Below are 18,179 nucleotides of genomic sequence, written 5' to 3' on the forward strand. Positions count from 1 at the left end.
TCTTACAAGAGGGGGAGACCAAGGCTCCAGGATTGCAAATTCAACTATTTCCAACAGAGCCTGACTCGTTGGGTCCTCTGGAGGGCAAGAAGATAGTGTGCAGGTAACAATTTCACGACTTCCAGACTGGTCTCTAAACAGGGCGGCCTGGAAAGAATCAAGGGCAGCAAAACAAGTCATGTGGGATAATCTATTTTAATGAAACTTGCTATGTATATATTTACAAAAAAAAAAAAAAGGAAAAAAAAACAAAACAAAAATAGATATTACAGCTTAATAAAAAGTACAACTCAGTACTGTGGGCTGGAGGTGGGATACCCACCAGGCAGCATGCCCACCCTAATGTGCCATCCGTGGACCTGGAGAAAGGATGGGAGGAGACAGCAGGTCAGCCCAGAGGTCCCCCTGTCCTCCTCCTCAGGGGCTCAGTGTAATTTGATCCCGACATTCAACCCTTCATGTCCTTTTTCCTGGTCAGGAAGGTGGTTGTGTCAGGGGGTGAGGAGCAGAGGGAGGTAAACGGTGGCAAAAGTGGGAGAGGGACCTGAAGAAGGACAAATTAGGGTGGGTAATTAGGGTGTTAAACAGGAGCAGAAAGCTTCCATTTGTAATCCCAGAATCTGGCAAGGGTAAGGAAGTTGGAGGAAATGGAGAAGGGGGGGCAATTTATTTCTCTCTCTCTGTCTCTTCTGGATAATTTTACTACTTTATGTTAATCCCAGTCTGAGACAGACCCAGAGAGTTCCAGTGACAAACTAGTGGTTTGTGTCCCAGTGGGACAAGTGACTTAGAAAGTAGATGGCAGAACTGGCAGGAAAACCTGGGGTCCTCCTCAATAAGACACAGCGCTGGGCTCTCGGGGAGTAATGAAAAGGATGTCGGCTTTGGCGTTGATGCAGTACGTGACGATGAGAGAGAAGACGAGGATGCCGAAGCCCACCATCAGGGTGATGAACTGTGGAGGCAGAGAGGGAGAAGGTTTTCTCAGGACTTGGTGCAGTTTGGGGTTACTATTGAGGGTTGGGAGTCAGGACACTGGAACTCTGATACAGGGTCCAAGCACCAAGCGTGGGACAATCATGGGCAATACCTCCCCAACCTGTAGACTTTCTCTCCCCACTTGAAAAGAGAAATAGAGGATCTCCGTTCTTGCTTCCACCTGGTATCACTTACTCAGCATCTTGAAGTAGAATCACATAGCTGTGATTTTCCCATGGCACTGGCATTACTGACTTATAGGCTCAATAGAAAGAATGCCAGCTGGGGTCAGGGCTGTGGAGGAGCTTCTAGGATCCACAGAATGAACACATAGTCAAACTATCTGTGAAGAAAGGCCTCCTAATGGGACTTGCTGGCTGACCAGGGAGATTTGCAGTAGGTTTTGGAGGCAAATTTGGGGCAAATGGGAGATGGAAAGAGATATGAGACAACAGACCACAGAAAGAAGTCCAACAGATCATTGCCACCTCCCCTTCTACCCCATCTCACCTCAAGCTCTTTACTGGCGATTAGAAATATCCGGGCACGGATGTCTTTCCAGCGGCTCTCGGTCCATGTAGAGTATTCAGTAGAGCTCCACTGACTCAACTCAAAGGCAGGGGACAAGGCCCTGGCCAATCGTGCAGTGGAACGCACACACCGGGGGAGCCGGTCCGTCTTGTTGGAACTCAAAGGGCCCTGAACCCACGAGTATTCATAAAACTGCATAGGAAGATGGGCCCCCACACGGGGCTGAGGTGATCCTCTTCTCACTCGCTCCTTTACCCTTTGCCAGCACTGTGCTCTAACCAACTGAGCTGACTGGCTGCTGTCCCTTTACCCTTTAGGGGGTCCATTTTCACCCAGGCCACTGCCTCTTCAATACTCAAGGTCTGAGGGCTATATCCCTCTACCTCTCCATCCCAATTCCCTGAGTCCAACTGGACCCAGGAGAACCTCCAACTTTCCCAAAGGAAAGGGGCCCCAGGGCACCTCCAACACCCGTCACCACTCACATCCTTGTGTTCAGTCGGGACTGTACTTGGATCCTGGCACTGCTCTTGGGTAAGGTTGATCACCTTGCCAGTCAAATTTGCCAAGGCATACTGTACGACATAAGTGGTATTGGTGGGGCTGGAGACAGCAATGTAATGTTGAAGAGGCCCATCACCTGATTACAGACCAAAGGGAAGGGTGGATTTGGTGGTTGGAAGGTGGAGAGAGTAGGCAGACATAGGAAAAGCCCACAATTGGCAGGAGCCAGAAGACCCGAAGAGGTTAAAAGGATCCAACAAACATCAGAAGTAAAGGAAAATGGGAAAGAGAAAATAGAAAAAATATATAAAAAATCAAACCAAAATGATAACTTTTTCTCTATTCGTTTCCTTTGTTAAGGGTCCCATTCCCACTCCAGATGCTTACCCAAGTAGGACCTTAGGTCCTGCCTGAGGATAGACTGGAACCATGAGTTGTTGGCTCTAACCAGAAAGCCATAGAGCAGACGGGTAACCTAGGGAACATTGAGAAGAGAAAACCCTTGGGGCAAGTCCAGGAAAAGAATTACCAGTGGAGAGCCAGTGAGGGGACAAGAACCAGACTGTCCAGATAGGCTGTGGTTGGAAGACAGCTCATAACGATGTAGATGAGGCCACCCTAGAGCTTGCTGCAGCACTAGGCGTCCTCAGTGGCATGAACAGGAACACTGAATTCCAAGGTCTGGGACAGTAGGCAAGGGACTAAAGAATGGGGTAGAGGCTTGTGTAAACTGAGGGTAGGGCCCATCTGTTCTTACCGTATAGGGATCAGCCTGAACTGTGTCAGTGAAGTTGATTCCTCCCGCGAGCTTGTAGAGTGCACGTCCTAGCACTGTGGCCACATCTGCCAAAGCCTGCGGTAGGGAAGGGGGTGCCTAGTGGTCCACATCTTCTGTCCTCAAACATGAGCATTCTAACCATCCTCACTATGCTCCCCATGCTCTTGCCCAGCCCGGCTCAGTGCTACCTTGGCAGTGTCGGTCACAAAGTTCAGGTCCTCTTCAGGGCTCAGCCATTCAGGATAGTGCACGTTGATGTTCTCAGCAGTGTCATAAATGCTCTGATAATACCTGCAGGGAAAGTGGTATGAGTCTTAGCCACATGCAGCCAGGGCCTCCCCTTCTCCCCCTCAAATGGCCCCATGTGGGAACTTGGTATCTCCCTTCTCATCATCCAGGGAAAACAGGTGATTGAAAATCAGGATCATGTAGAGAAGAAGTGTGGCAAATGGGGAGGTGGGAGTGAGGATGGCAGTGCTTAGGGAAATACAAGGACTTGCCTGACAGATGAGGCAGATAAGGCAAGTGAGCTCAGTATTTAAACATAGAAGAGAGTCTTCCATATCATTTGGACCAAAGATGTGGGGGGGAGGCTAAGATGATTTTCAGAGAACTCTGCCACACATCATCAGAGCACCTGTGCAGTGTTCCAAAGAACACATATCAAGAGCAGTGGTAATAGAGGCAGGACTAGGAGGCATTAGGATCAGGACTGTGCACAGATACAAGGACACACTATATCAAACTGCCATAAAGATGCATGGGGAGCCTCAAGGAGACAGATCTTATAAGAGAGGCTAAAAGAAGGGAACTCCCAGCCTTCACCATCAGCAAATCCCTGCCACCCAGAGTCAAGTCAGCCACACAAGGTGCTGCTTGGCTGGGATCCGAGAACCAGAGCTCAGGCATTTTCACTCAGAAACTCAATTGGCCCCATAACCCCGGGCAGACTGGGGACTTGTATATTCAGTCTGAGTAAGATGCCTCCTGTTATCTGAAGCCTTGGCAGGAGCAATTTCAGGGCTCCCAGGACCACTGACTGACTGTGAGGAACAGCACCTTACTTCTTCCTCTGGAGACCTCTCAGGGGCAGGAGACACATTTATCCTCACATCAAACTGTATGTACCTATCACATGGCAAGAACAGATTACATATAAACTGTGTGTGGCACGGGGAGATGGCTGGAGATGACAGCTGTCTGCTCTGACTCAGAAAGCCCCACCGGCCTTCCCAAGTGCTTATTTAGGATGATGCCCTCTGCTGGCAGCCCCAGGGAACTCAGGCTCAGGAGAGCATGGAAGAAGCAGGACTACAGCAGACCACCCTGCTAGGAAAGGATGAGGCCAAGGATGGTTTTCTAAGATGAACATAAAGTCACATTAGAGGACTGGTCTGATGTCAACAGGCCACTGAGCAAAGAATGTAAAGTGACCTAGGTTTTGGAGGGAATGGTGGGAAAAGGGGAGAGCAGTGACTTTCCCTCAGAATACAGAAAAGACTCTTTAAGAATGAAGAGGGAGCTGAGTATGGATCACGTCTGGAATTCCAGCACTCTGAAAGGCCAAGGTGAGTGGACTGAGTTCAGGAGTTTGAGACCAGCCTGAGCAAGGAGAGTTTGTTGCTACTAAAAGTAGAAAAATAAACCAGGCATTATGGCAGGTGCCTGTAGTCTCAGCTACTTGAAGACCGAAGCAAGAGGATAGCTTGACCCCAAGAGTTTGAGGTTGCTGTATGATACCATGGCATTTACCTGGGGCAACAGTGAGACTCTGTCTCAAAACAAATAAACAAACAAAAAAAAAATGAAGAGGATGTAGGGCCAAGTGATGCTTACTTGTTGTGGAAGTTAGTAGAGTGGTCAGCCAGAACAACACCAGAGATGTTTCGAGCTCGTCGAAGAAATCGCTGCAGAGAAGATGGTGGGAGAGGCTGGGACTGACTAGGTCTCCTGAGGATGACAGCAGGGACGCCAGCACCACTCTGCTCCAGTGTGGCCAGGAGCTCCTCCACCTGAGAGGAGGAGGAAGATTAGCTGATGGAAGGCTGGGGGATGGGAAGCAGGTGGTTTCTCTTAGGCCTTCAAGTCCCCTGTGCGAGGAGCTGCCCTGCATGCTCCATGGCACAAGGTGAAAAGGGAGCTAATCACTTGCCTGTCCTTAACAGGCAGTGGTAATTTTCTAGGCACCAAGTTATCAGAGAACTACCCATCCCAGGGAACCAATAGGACCTCACTGAGCTCCTGATTTTTCCCAGCAAGGAATAACACCTGTAGTGTTCATCCTTTAGCCAATTCCCAATCTAATTCTGCCTCTTATCTCACAGTCCCTGGGGGGTTGGTGGAACTAAGGCAGGATTAGGTCCATATTGAACTGCTAAAACAGGACATGAGGGGAGATGTCAGGTTACCTGGCTCTGCACAGTCTTATTTTTCTGAGACATGGGATCTGTGTGCATCCAAAGCTCTAGTGAAGTTCTTAAGGCCACCTGGGGGGAGGATGAAGAAGCAACACTGTTAATCAGGCTCCTGTTTTGGCTCATGCCTGGGGGAAAGGAAGAAAAGAAAGAGGTGGTGGTATCTGCAGTGAGGGCAATAGAACATAGCAGAAGCTTTAGGCAAGAAAGGAGTGGAGGATACAAGATACACACCTGTCCCAGCTCCACGAATGAGTCAATGTTCTCTAAATGCACAGGAAACTTGCCTTTCTCCATGTCGTAGACCATTCTTGAGCTGCCAATGTAATCAAAAGTTTCCTGAGGGGAAGACATAAGTGGGAAAAGGAATTGAGGTCCCAAAGGGTTAGCAAAGCCTCAAGGAAGAGCAGGTCATCAAAGCTGCAGGCAAGAAGGCCACTGTTTCAGGTCTTCTCAATTGCTGGTTGGCTTACACAATCATGTGACTTTCCCTTCCTTCCAGCTGTGACTCTCCCTCCTGTATGTATCATAGGACTTTTCAAGCCCAGAAATGGGGAAAGCAGCCTTAGTAAAGGCCTAAGGCAAACATCAGCTGTTATGTGACTGCTTCCTAACTCTCCCCCATCTCCTCTGACTCAGCCACGGCTGCTGTTCCTTTATTCTACAGCCAGACTATGATGCCAGTGGGAAGAGGCAGGAGCCTCAGGGCTCCTGATGTAAGCAGCAGAAAAGAAGTCCAGGGAATGAAAGTATGCTGTAAATAGATCTTAAACAGTGGGGAAGAGCAGGGGTTTATAACATACTGATTCAGGGTGTAGAAACTTCCTAAAATGAAGAATCCAAGGGGAGACACACGTAGACATGCCCCAAAGCCTTGAGCCTATTCATAACTTAGGTCAAGAGCCAAAGTCCTCCCAACTAATAGCCACTCCCCTTTTACCATCCCTCTCTCTCCCTGCCATCTCATCCAGCCAAAAAACCCTTATTTACCCCTTGGAAGAAGACAAACATGACATTGCGGGGCAGGGTGGTCGCATCAGGTGCCTTTTGCAAAGCTTCAGCTGCAGCTAACTGGGTGACGAAGGAGGCAACAGCACTTTCAGCGCCTGGAGCCACATTCCAGAAAAAGGAACGACTGTCCAGCTGGGTACAGCAGAAAAAAAAACACACTTTAAAACTAGCCCTAAGCCTCCCTTCCTGCTCCAGCCAAGAGAATATACATGTCCTGGGGCAATGAGGACAACCTGGGAGTCCCACAGTCCAGATTCCTCCCCATTTGAAGCTCCCCAACATAGCAACTCTGAAATCTGACATGCCAGAGAGAAGCCTGCCAGCTCTTTCTGTGCCAGCCCTGCCCATCTTGATCAGGAGCCAACACTCACCCGGGTGGCAGCAACTACAACCCTGTCATCAGGTTTTAATGTCCCAGTTGTATTTATAGGCTTTAGCATGCTCCATACATTGTAGTCAGACAGGGGGTCACAGACGATTTCTAAGCAGGACATAAACAGTGAGAGAACAACAGGACTAAGGGAAAGGGCAGCTAAAGCAGGCATGGAAGACTTCTTTGACCAGGGCCCCCCAGGCTTTATGAGTTATAGTCTCTTCCACCAACCGGTCCAGGTTGGTTTCTCTGCCACCATCCACTTTAGAAACAAGCTGCCTAAATTATTCAGAATTGTTTCCACTTCACCCACCCAATGCTCCTTGCCAGATCCTTCCTCCCTCCCAGTCTCCTTCCCACCCCTCAAACACACACAGCAAGGCTTGGCTCTGCCCTACCTGGGTTGATGCTGAAGGTGCTCTGGATGGAGCTGCGGCGCATGCAGGTGGCGGTGCTGACCACAGCATGCATGTGTGAGAAGAGCTGCATGGCGCATAGCGGGAAGTTCGGTGCAGAGCCATTCTGACTCAGGTTGTGATCCTGGTAGCACTGGAAGGAGAGGTGGACCCCACTGAGATGGGAGCTATGGAGGCCCTCCCTTAATTCCCAGAAAGAGGAGGGTCCCAGCAATATCCTTAAGCCATTCTCTTTTGAAAGACATTTGTCCCTGAGCTATAGTTGTCCTGGTACAACCACAGGGTTTATAAGGTCAAAGAGAAAAACTCATCAAGAGGTACAAAAGGGCACAAGACTCAATGGCTTACTGGGAGCAGATGAAAGTACCCCATCCCAGGGCCAGGTGCAGTGGCTCATGCCTGTAGTCCTAGCACTCTGGGAGGCCAAGGCAGGTGGATTGCCTGAGCTCAGAGATTGAAGACATGTCTGAGCCAGAGCAAGATCTTGTTTTTAAAAATAGCCGGGCATTGTGGAGGGCACCTATAGTCCCAGCTACTCAGGAGGCTAAGGCAAGAGAATCGCTTAAGTCAAAGAGTTGGAGGTTGCTGTGAGCTAAGATGCCACAGCACTCTACCAAGGGTGACAAAGTGAGACTCTGTCTCAATAAATAAATAAATAAAATAGAAAGACATTACCCCACCTAAGTGGCCTTGCTCAATTAGAGCTTCAGCCACTGAATAAGATTCAGTGTGACTTGACATAAAGAGCACTGGAACAGAGGTACAAAATCAGTTGCAAGACAGCTTGCACATCAACTCATTATGTGACTATGGACAAATCTCTTAACTGCTCTATAGATCCAAATGCAAAAAACTAGACTAGAATCAAAACATACTAGAGCTAAAAAGAACCTCAGAAATTTTACCAAACTAACTCTCTTGATTCCTAACCAAATGCTCTTTTTATCATAGTAGTGGTCCTTAACCAGAGCTGTATGCCTCGCTTCACCCTATTCTTTCAAATATTCTTACTTTCTTCCAGTCTAAAAGCCTTTAGCACTGTGATAACAGGCAGGAGAGAAAAGCAAGAGAAATAAACCTCTGGGTTCTTTTTGGAGCAACTGTCTTCAGAAGGTACCCTAGTAGAATTAGACTCCTTCTGCACGGGAGGAGAGCCTGAAAAACAGTCTTCAGTTTCTAACTGGAATTGTAAGGAGCTGGGAGAGTCATTACCTGCTTGATAACCCTGGTTTCATTTTCATCTTCAAGAAGGAAGATGGGGAAACTAAAGTCTTCATAAGCCAAGCCATTGCCCAGGGAGTTCCACTGTATTTCTCTGCAGTGAGCAAACTCTGACCCATTGGAGTTGGAGTAAACACCTAAAGGAGAGGACAGGGGTAGAGAAATAGGGTGGGTGGGTGGCAAGTTATTGGGACACCAAGCACTTAGGGACAAGGTAAGAGAAAGACTACAACCTCACAGGGTTGGGACTAAGTGTTCAAAAAGAGGGTTCGGCACCTGTAGCTTAGCGGCTAGGGCACCAGCCATGTACAAGAGAGCTGGTGGGTTTGAATCCAGCCCAGGCCTGCCAAACAGCAATGACAACTATAACCAAAAAATAGCTAAGTGCTATGTTGGGCACCTATAGTCCCAGCTACTTGGGAGGCTGAGGCAAGAGAATTGCTTAACTCCAAGAGTTAGAGGTTGCTGTGAGCTGTGACGGCAGAGCACTCTATCCAGGGCAATATAGTGAGACTTTGTCTCAAAAAAAAAGAGTTCAAAAAGAGGTGGTGACTCAAAGCAGCAGGCATGAATCTACCACTATCCACACTAAAATAGAGAGACAGTGGTGTCAGGGAGCCCTAGGCTGGCAGATTAGGGATCTGAGCACATGGAAAGAGGGCATAATAGAAGGTAAGCAAAGGAAGAGGAAGCAGAAGAGGGAAGGGATGAGTGGCAAGTACAAGGAAGCACTATCTTCGGTGTGTGAGTTCGTAGTTGATACTGTAAACAGACACACACAAACACCCCTCAAAGACACAAGACTGAAGCAACAATGAGACTTGGGTGACAGCAGGCTCTACTGATTGTTTGGGGCTCTTACCAAACCCATCATTTGGGCACTGCACACTAGGAGAGAAGCCTGAGGCAGGACTGGGCTTGGACAGGGACACTGCCAGACCAGCAATTCGGCTGGTCCTCCCCTTCAGCTTCTCCATTAAATCCCTGGAATAGGGAAGGAATGGCATAATGGAAGAAAGAAAGGTATCAGACAGCCTGACATCCTGCCCTCCACAACAAATGGGAATGAGGGGAATTCTCATCCCATGGGAATTAGACTGTTGACTCATTTCGTCTTTTTTCAGTTTTAACTTCTGAGTCTGGACTATATGACCCAATCTGAGCTCAAGGCTTAATTTCATTTACCTTGTCCCTGAGTGACCCTGGGGACTCTATCTCCCTGGGGGTCCTTACTCACTAAATCTCCATTTTTAAGGCCATCAAGATGGTTCCCCTTGATGTTACCCCCTTCCTTCTGACCCTGACCAGACCAGGGTAGCCAAGAGAAGTTTTCACCAAGTGTGAGGACTATTCACCAAATCTTTCCCTGTCTGGATGCACTGTTCCAGCAAAAATATCTAGCTCTTACCCAGTAAAGAGATTGCCCTCCAGCAGAACCATGTAAGGAGGGTTGGGGCCATCAGTCAATACCCACTGCAGGTCCTCTTCTTTCTCCACTACATGGATGACCCCTGTGTCTCCGCTAATTGAAGCTGCCAGGACAGAATGAGACAAGTTAAAGCCCCCACAGTTGACAATTCCAACTCTGCCTCACTGATTCTGCAAATATTTTATTTCAAAGACACAACATATTTGGGTAAATATAGGCACCTCTGGATTTGAACTGAAAAGCTGAATTTCCCCAGCTCCACTTGAAGGTCATCAGGAGGGAATGGAGGACAAAAGAGCCCATGAAGACTCATTAAACACTTGCTCATTAAATGACAGAAAGGCTCTATGAACTTCATTTTCCTACCCTCTTCCCCCAACCTCATTTAGCCACATATGTAAGATTCTAAAACAGTAAACACCAAAGTTTTCAAACCTGTATTTCATCCAGGAAATGCCAGGCTCTAGATCTCTAGCTCGGAGTTCTAGCTTTGAATCTTCCTTTGTGAAAACATATGTGTAGATTCCCTTGGCCTCAGTAGCCTTCCTGGATCGCCATTCCTTTGCCCTATTTGGGAATGACTTTACTTGCTTTTGGCCAATTATAGGTGAGGTTAATCAAGAACTCTGAGGAACAGAGCTTCCCAATTAACAGGCCTTGAATGGATTAGAGATGTGCCTAATCCATTCCTCTCATTCCTGGGGGCCTAGGGTTTCCAATGTCCCTAGGCTGGTCACCTCCAGCCAGGAGCAAACTTATCATTTACTCCAGGAAGGCCCTGCAAGTATCATCCATTTCCCTATGTGCCAGGAAGCTGAACAAATAAGGTTTTCTATGTGTTTTATCATCTGCAAAGATTGGGAAGCACTGCTCTAGAGTATGAATGATCCATAGTCCAGAATGCCTAGAATTCTATGTAATTCAAGGCATTAGGTAATACCTCTCAAATCCCTAGTGATCCACACAGGGATATCCCAGGGTCTCCCTGTGAGTCTCCTTCCCACAGAAAATTTGCTGTGTTAGTCATAAATAATTTTAGACTAGTAGTTCTCAGCCCTGGCTGTGTGTCAGAACAACTTTGGGGTTTGAAATAATATAGATGCTTGGGCTTTAATTAGGATATACTAAATTAAAATTAGTAAAGGCAGGGGCCAGGCATATGTACTTTTAAAAAATATGCTGTATGTGGTTCCTTATTATATATAGTCTGACACAAGACATGTGATTTGGGACCAAGGCACTGAAATACAGGGTGGTAGCCATAAAGTTTATGTGCAATTTTAAATTGCACATGAACTTTATGGGCACCCCATACTTGTAAATGCATGAGGTATAAACCATAGGAACTTCCAGACTACCAGCTAAGCAGACATTTTTCCCCTATGAGATCTGAAGAAATCTGGACATGGAGGCCTTATCTCCAACATTCAACTATGTCTTATATATAGTAAATACTTAGTAAGGTCATGTCAGTGATAATAAAATATGGAGAAAAAGCAGAGTCTGGAACAACTTAAGATCCAGATACTAAGGCTGGGCATGGTAGCTCACCTAGCACTCTGTAATCCTAGCACTCTGGGCAGCCGAAGTGGGTGGATCACTTGAAGTCAGGAGTTTGAGACCAGCCTGAGCAAGAGGGAGACCCCTATCTCTACTAAAAATAGAAAAATTATCCAGGCATCATAAAAATAGAAAAATCAGCAAGGCATTGTTGTAGGTGCCTGTAGTCCCAGCTACTTGGGTGGCTGAGGCAGGAGGATCACTTGAGCCCAAGAGTTTGAGGTTCTGTTAGGTTGACACAATGGCATTTCAGTCTGGATAACAGAGTAAGAGTTTGTCTCAAAAAAAGATCCAGGCAGGTGGTACCTGTGGCTCAAAGGGGTAGGGTGCCAGCCCCATATACTGGAGGTGGTGGGTTCAAACTCGGTCCCTGGCCAAAAAAAAAAAGATCCAGTCTGGGCATGATGGCTCATGCCTATAATCCTAACACTCTGGGAGGCCAAAGTGGATGATTGCTTGGGCTCAGGAGTTTTAGACCAGCCTGAGCAAAAACAAGATCCCATCTCTACTAAAAACAGAAAAACTAGATGGGTGTTGTGGCAGGCACCTGTAGTCTTAGCTACTAGAGAGACTGAGGCAAGAGGATCACTTGAGCCCAGGAGTTTGAGGTTGCTGTGAGGTATGATGATGCCATAGCACTCTACCCAGGACAACACAGTGAGACTCTGTCTCAAAAAGCCAAAAACCGGCAGTGCCCATAGCTCAGTGGGTAGGACGCCAGCCACATACACTGAGTCTGGTGGGTTCAAACCTGGCCCGGGCCAGCTAAACAACAATGACAATTGCAACAAAAAAATAGCCAGACAATGTGGCAGGCACCTGTAGTCCCAGCTACTAGGGAGACTGAGGCAAGAGAATTGCTTAAGCCCAAGAGTTTGAGATTGCTATGAGCTGTGATGCCACAGCACTCGACTGAGGGTGACATAGACTCTGTCTCAAAAACAAAACAAAACAAAACCACAAAACAAAAAAAGATCCAGATACCAATGGAATTTCTAAGTAAAACAAACCCCAACAATTTTGCCATAGTATTTAAAACATGGGAAAGGGAAAGTAAACAAAAAATACATAATTTCAGTTCCAGGGAGAAGAAGGAAAGACGCAACGATACTAGACTAAAAAAAAAAAAAAAAACCTGGATTCTAATCTGGATTCTAAGTAGTGACTGTATAGTCTTTAGTAACTTGCTTATTTTTTCTGGGCCTTCAATAAGGAGATGATTTTCTATCCCTATTGATGTCATACTGGAGGACAGATCTAAAAAGGAAAGAACAAGGAAAAAGAAACCTATACATAGCTCCCATTGAAGACTTTAAAGGGTCTAACAGAAACAGGGCATTATAATCAGAAATCAAATATGGTTTTCACCTTACCTTTATCATGTTAGCAATCCTAATTAAAGAGGGAGCCTGCTCAGAACACACAGATATGATGAAGTAAGACTAATAAATAAGCAGGTTGGACCAGGCAAGGTGGCACAAGTCTATAATCCCAGCACTCTGGGAGGCCAAAGTGGGTACACAGCTTGAGCTCAGGAGTTCAAGACCAGGCTAAGCAAGACCAAGACCCTGTCTCAAAATAAATAAATAAATAAATAAATAACTGGGCATTGTGGCAGGTGCCTGTGGTCCCTGCTACTTGGGACACTGGGTCAAGAGAATTGCTTGAGCCCAAGGGTTTGAGGTGGCTATGAGCTATGTTGCCACAACACTCTACCAAGGGTGACAAAGTAAGACTCTGTCTCAAAAAAAAAAAGCAAGTTGAACAGGAAACAAGATCTTAATGAGGAAGTGGTCATAGTCCAGCTTCTCCCCTCTTGTTTTTCTGTATTGGCCTTTGGCTTTAGAGGTTGCTACATTGCTTCCCACAGAGCTATTCTAAGAACACAGCAAAATGGCTCATTCTCAAAGGGGATTTCTAGTTCTAGAAGAATGGAACCTAGTTCTAAAAGAAGGGAGTCCAGGTCTTTTGTACTTATAGAGAAGTTACAGCAAAACTGGCTCTTAGCCTACACTGGACACAGTTCTCTTCCGCCCATAAAACTGGTATGGAAACTAAGTTCAACAAAAACCTTATTTGAGGCTATTTGGAACCAATCAACCTACTCCCAGTGCTTCATGTAGCAAGGACATGGGAAAACTGACATACAGTATAGCTCAGGGAAGGATGGGTAGAGAACTAGTAACTGCCTTTCTGAGCAAGTCTTTTACTTGCCAGTGGTTCAGCTCTTTCCTACCAAATTGGAAGGTTTCAGGCAGTTGCACAGTACTGCTGAGACGACAGTACTTACTCAGCATTATCAATAAACATCTACTAAAAGGCAGTATGGCTTTCAGCTTTGAACAAGACTATTCCAACCATTATTATAGGAGTTAAGTTGAATTCAGATGTTATCAAATTGATGATGAAGAAGCCAAGGCCAGACCCTAAACTTCCTGCTTACCTCTAAAACTACACTCTAAGAGTACTACTCCCCTTGAAAGGATAAAACCTGAAGATAGCAGGTTAGCCTTCAGCTCACAACTTTCTCCCACTTTCTATAATTTCTATAGGTTTTAGAACTACGGTGCCATGGTATCTTATTTTGGAACACATTTATAAAGCATAAAGATAGGCTCAGCACCTGTAGCTCAGTGGCTAGGGAGCCAGCCACATACACTAGAGCTGGCAGGTTCAAATCCAGCCCAGACCTGCCAAATAACGACAACTACAACCAAAAAGTAGCTGGGCATTATGGTGGGTGCCTGTACTCCTAGCTAAAGCAAAAGAATCGCTTAAGTTCAAGAGTTTGAGGTTGCTGGGGAGCTGTGATGCCACAGTGCTCTACTGAGGGTGACAAAGTGAGACTCTGTCTCAAAAGAAAGAAAGACAGAAAGATAAATTTGAATGCTTCACTAATTCCTCTTGCATTTTCAATGCCTTTTTTTCAAATAGTTCATTGTCTTTAAGAAGCCCAACTGTAGCTTGGCGCCTGTGGCTCAACCAGCTAAGGTGCCAGCCACATATACCTGAGCCAGTGGATTTGAATCCAGCCGGAGCCTGCCAAACAACTATGACAGCTGCAACCAAAAAATCAGGCACTGTGGTGGGCACCTATAGTCCCAGCTACTTGGGAGGCAGAGGCAGAAGAATCGCTTGAGCCCAGGAGTTGGAGGTTGCTGTGAGCTGTAATGCCACAGCACTTTACCCAGGACGACAGGTTGAGGCTCTGTCTCAAAAAAAAAAAAAAAAAAAAAAAAGCCCAACTGTTTCCAAAAAGTTCACTCAGACTGTAGGAGATAACTGGCCTCTATAGAACACAAGACTTCTTTCACTTCAGAAAACAGTATTAGCAGGTGACTAAGAGTCCTGGCTTAGAACTTGTTTTTAACCTTAAGTTTACAAGGTTTTAAATTCTGGCTTCCTTACCAGTATGATCTTGGGAAAATTACTCAATTTCTCTAAGTCTTACTTATATCATTTGTAAAATGACAATAATAATAAGACCTACTTCATGGGGGGGGATTTGCAGGGTTAAATGAAATGCACTTATGAGTTAATTTAGGGTGGGAGAAATAAAATGAGATACATGTCAAAGTCTTGGTATCCAGCGTTTACTAAATGTTATTCTCGCTGGCAGTCCTCTAGTTACAAACATGTGATTTATAAATAACTTATACTTACAAATGGTGGCTGTTACAGGTAATGGGTAAATATACCTGTTCCAACTTACATACAAATTCAACTTAAGAACAAACCTACAGAACCTATCTTGTTTGTTACCCTGGGACTGCCTGTATTAATTTTCTTCCCTGTTTTGACAGATGGTTCTCTATTACCTCCTACTCACATAGTCTAATTTGAGTGCTGAGACTCCTAAGCAGGACATGGATCTCTCTTAATATCTAAGGCACAGACTGAAATATCAATGTCCACAAGCATGCATCCCAACCTCAACTCACACTGGCAGCCAATCTGATGGGTAGCATTGAGCAGACGAACACAGGGAGCCGTTTTATTTAAGGGGATATAGATCTTCCTTTCCACTGAGTTTCCCCTGCACAAACCTGATTGGAAGATAAAAGTATTAGAAAAAATTGAGAGACACAGGTATCAGCTTCTATTACATCATTAGTTCCATGTATGCCTTGAGTAAATCATTCAATATCATACTGTCTAAAATGGAATTAAATGTCCATTCTTCTCACTTCTTGGGCACATTATTAGAACAGATAAATGCTCTACAAAGCACTCAGCTATGTGCCTCAAAGGGTTATTACCAAGTCCACTATAGAGCAAGTAACAGTGAAGCAAAGGGAGAAAACTTGATCTGTCAAAATGAAGTGTGTAACCTTACATGTGCCAGATTCTGGTTGCAGTGGTGACCATACTTCTGCTTTTCTGTCCTGTATGTTTGTTACTAAATAGTTCAGAAAAAGTGCTAGTTTAAAGGCTTAGATTACAATGATACAAACTTTCTAAGACATTTTTCCAAGAGTGTGAACAGAACCGGAAGAAACCTTATGGTATGATGTTAATTTAACATCAGTAGGTTATTTGTGTGTGTCCACCAGTGTGAGCAGCTGTAGTTTCTCCTTTGGGGAATCTTTAAAAACAATATGAATTTACAGGAGGGCACACTCATGGTTATATACAGGAATGTTTGCATTTTAGAGCTCAACCAACTAGAAAGTCATATACCAGAAAATAAACGCGTGTAAGCAAACACTTAAGTACATTATAAATATCTAAAATTCCTTGAATTGTTACTTCGTGATCTTAACAGTCAAGAGTACTCAGACCTTACCTTACTCTCACTCTACTGATGAAAGAAACTAAGGTAGAGTCACAGGGATGTGAGTTTATAGTGGAAGCAACAGAGGAAGAAATGAGGACTATACCTTTTAAGTGCTGCACAGCACTCAGAGTAGGGGCCTGCTTTCATCCCCAAAAGTCTATATAAGGAGAAAAAAGCTGAACTTTCACACCTGTTTCTTTAGATTTGTGGGTGAGGTGGCCGGGGCTGTGGGGAAAATGAGGCACTGGACTAAGAGACTGAGGGTCGGGCTGGAAGGAGACAGACACGACGTATCACTGGGGAGAAGGGACCCTTCAGGTCCAGGCAGAGGGGGAACTTCTGTTGTGGGAACGAAAGAGAAGGAGGATTTACAGGGTGGGGGGACAGAGGAGCAGAAGGGACCACTAAGGAGACGGCGGCGCTCACGGCTGGGCCGATTCCGAGAACTACCCTCACAGAACAAATCTCACGGGGAAGGAGACCTCACCTGCCAGTAGGACGCAGAAAAACAAGCGAAGAAGACCCCGACTTCCCGGGTCAGCCCCAGAGCCGCCCCCAGCCGTGGCCATCTTGCCTCTCAGCTGAGCGGAAGCCTCGGTTTTCCTCCCGTCGGATAGCGACCTCTCTAGGCTGCAACCGACGCAGTCTCTGTGGCCCGGAGCCCCAGAGACCGGAAGTTCATTTCCCCAGGAGCTTCCGGGAGCCGCGGCCCAGTGTCGCTGACGTGGAAGCGTCCGAAGGGCAGCGGGGAGTGGCGGGGCTGCGATTAGGACGTCGGATTCCGAGGCCTGAAGGATGCTAACCAAATTTGAGACCAAGAGCGCGCGAGTCAAAGGTAGTGGAGAAGAAAAGAGGGAACGTGGAGGCTTGATGTCGGGGCAAGGGCGACACAGGGGAAGAGAGAATGGGCAGACGTGCCCGCAGCATCGGGCCCATCGGACGGGAGGGAGAGAGTTTAGGCCTGGCGGGCAGTTCTCCTTCTCTTCTTTGACGTGTCCTCGAGCTTTTATTTACCTATAACGCGGTTCTTGCACCGCTAGGGATTATTTATGCCCTCTCCCTGTTCCTTCTCTATTTCACTTTTGGGGGCTGTGTTGTCGCTTTTTTATTCTTTTTTTCCAAAGACCCCGTGACCTGTTGGCTTTTTCCAACAAACAACTTTTTTTTTCTCTTAAGACTTTACAAGCAAAGAGAGCTGTGGCTGTTAGCGGAGTGGCTCTAGGGATCGAGCCTTGATTTCTTTCACAGGACCTGAGTCAGTAGCTTTTTCAGAGATGAGCACTGGGTACCTCAATTTAAGGACATTGGCTGCACCATCTCAACAGCCAGTGCCTCCCTTGGGCTTTATTTTCTACCCGGAAGTAGGCGATTGAGGCTTGTAACCCCAATAAAGTCGGAGCTTGATAGAATTGTCAGATAAAATACAAGACACATGGACTTGTAATAATAACCTTTTGAGGTTAAATTTCAGACAAACAGTGGATACTTTTTTAGTATTGTTCGTTGTTTTGAAATTCAAATATTACTGGCCATTTTGTATTTTTTTTTTGCTATGTATGGCAACTGTGAAACTGGAGTATAGGTCGATGGGGATACAGAGTAAAAGACTGAGATCTCAGTAGTAGTCTTTCAGAATTGTTAGAATAGGAAAGTCAGAGAAGTAAGGTCTCATGAGACCTGGAAAAAATATATCTGGAATATTTAGTAAAATGCAGCATCTCAAGCAAAGTGGTTAGGAACTTGGTCTTCAGAGTCAGATGGGTTTGCTTTATAATCCGTTAATAAGCTGAAGGACCTTGCAGGACTTACTTAACATCTAAATCTCCTATGTCCTCCTCTGTAAAGTGTGAGTATTATTCTCTTTTAGAGACAATTAAAATGAGAAAGAATATGGAAAGTATTAATGGTGCTTGGTGTGTAAATTCATTAGTTTAAAAACTGAAGGCCATTATTAAAGTGAGAATATGTTTTGAGCAGTTTCTAAAGCTTGTGGGAATTTAAATCATGAAGGTTGAGTACCATTAAGAATATATTTTATTTTATTTTATTATTATTTTTATTGAGACAGAGTCTTACTGTGTGGCCTTGGTAGAGTGCAGTGGCATTATAGCTCATAGCAACCTCCAGCTCTTGGGCTCAAGCGATTCTCTTGCCTCAGCCTCCCCAGTAGCTGGGAATACAGGTGCC

At 45.8% G+C, this 18,179-nt stretch overlaps 2 protein-coding genes across 2 annotated transcripts in view; one reads left to right on the plus strand and one right to left on the minus strand.

Annotated features, from left to right (window-relative positions):
- Positions 1-179: 179 nt before the first annotated feature.
- Positions 180-16,650, minus strand: NCSTN (nicastrin). Its single transcript, XM_003795188.3, has 17 exons — positions 16,480-16,650; positions 15,157-15,261; positions 9,635-9,758; positions 9,089-9,210; positions 8,218-8,363; positions 6,988-7,138; positions 6,588-6,697; positions 6,196-6,348; positions 5,440-5,544; positions 5,200-5,277; positions 4,628-4,803; positions 2,980-3,082; positions 2,771-2,866; positions 2,401-2,488; positions 1,995-2,149; positions 1,489-1,701; positions 180-955 (listed from the first exon to the last, which is right to left on the minus strand). Exons 1-17 carry the CDS (start codon positions 16,559-16,561, stop codon positions 833-835), a joined length of 2,130 nt encoding a protein of 709 aa, XP_003795236.1. The 5' UTR covers positions 16,562-16,650; the 3' UTR covers positions 180-832.
- Positions 16,643-18,179, plus strand: part of COPA (coatomer protein complex subunit alpha) — a 49,286-nt gene continuing 47,749 nt past the window's right edge. The window contains exon 1 of the mRNA XM_023516368.1: positions 16,643-16,827. Within this exon, the coding sequence (XP_023372136.1) occupies positions 16,788-16,827 (40 nt within the window). The 5' untranslated portion in view covers positions 16,643-16,787. The remainder of the gene's footprint in view (positions 16,828-18,179) is intronic.

Source organism: Otolemur garnettii, unplaced genomic scaffold (genome assembly GCF_000181295.1).
Source record: "Otolemur garnettii isolate 467f Iridium unplaced genomic scaffold, OtoGar3 scaffold00091, whole genome shotgun sequence".
NCBI lineage: Eukaryota > Metazoa > Chordata > Mammalia > Primates > Galagidae > Otolemur > Otolemur garnettii.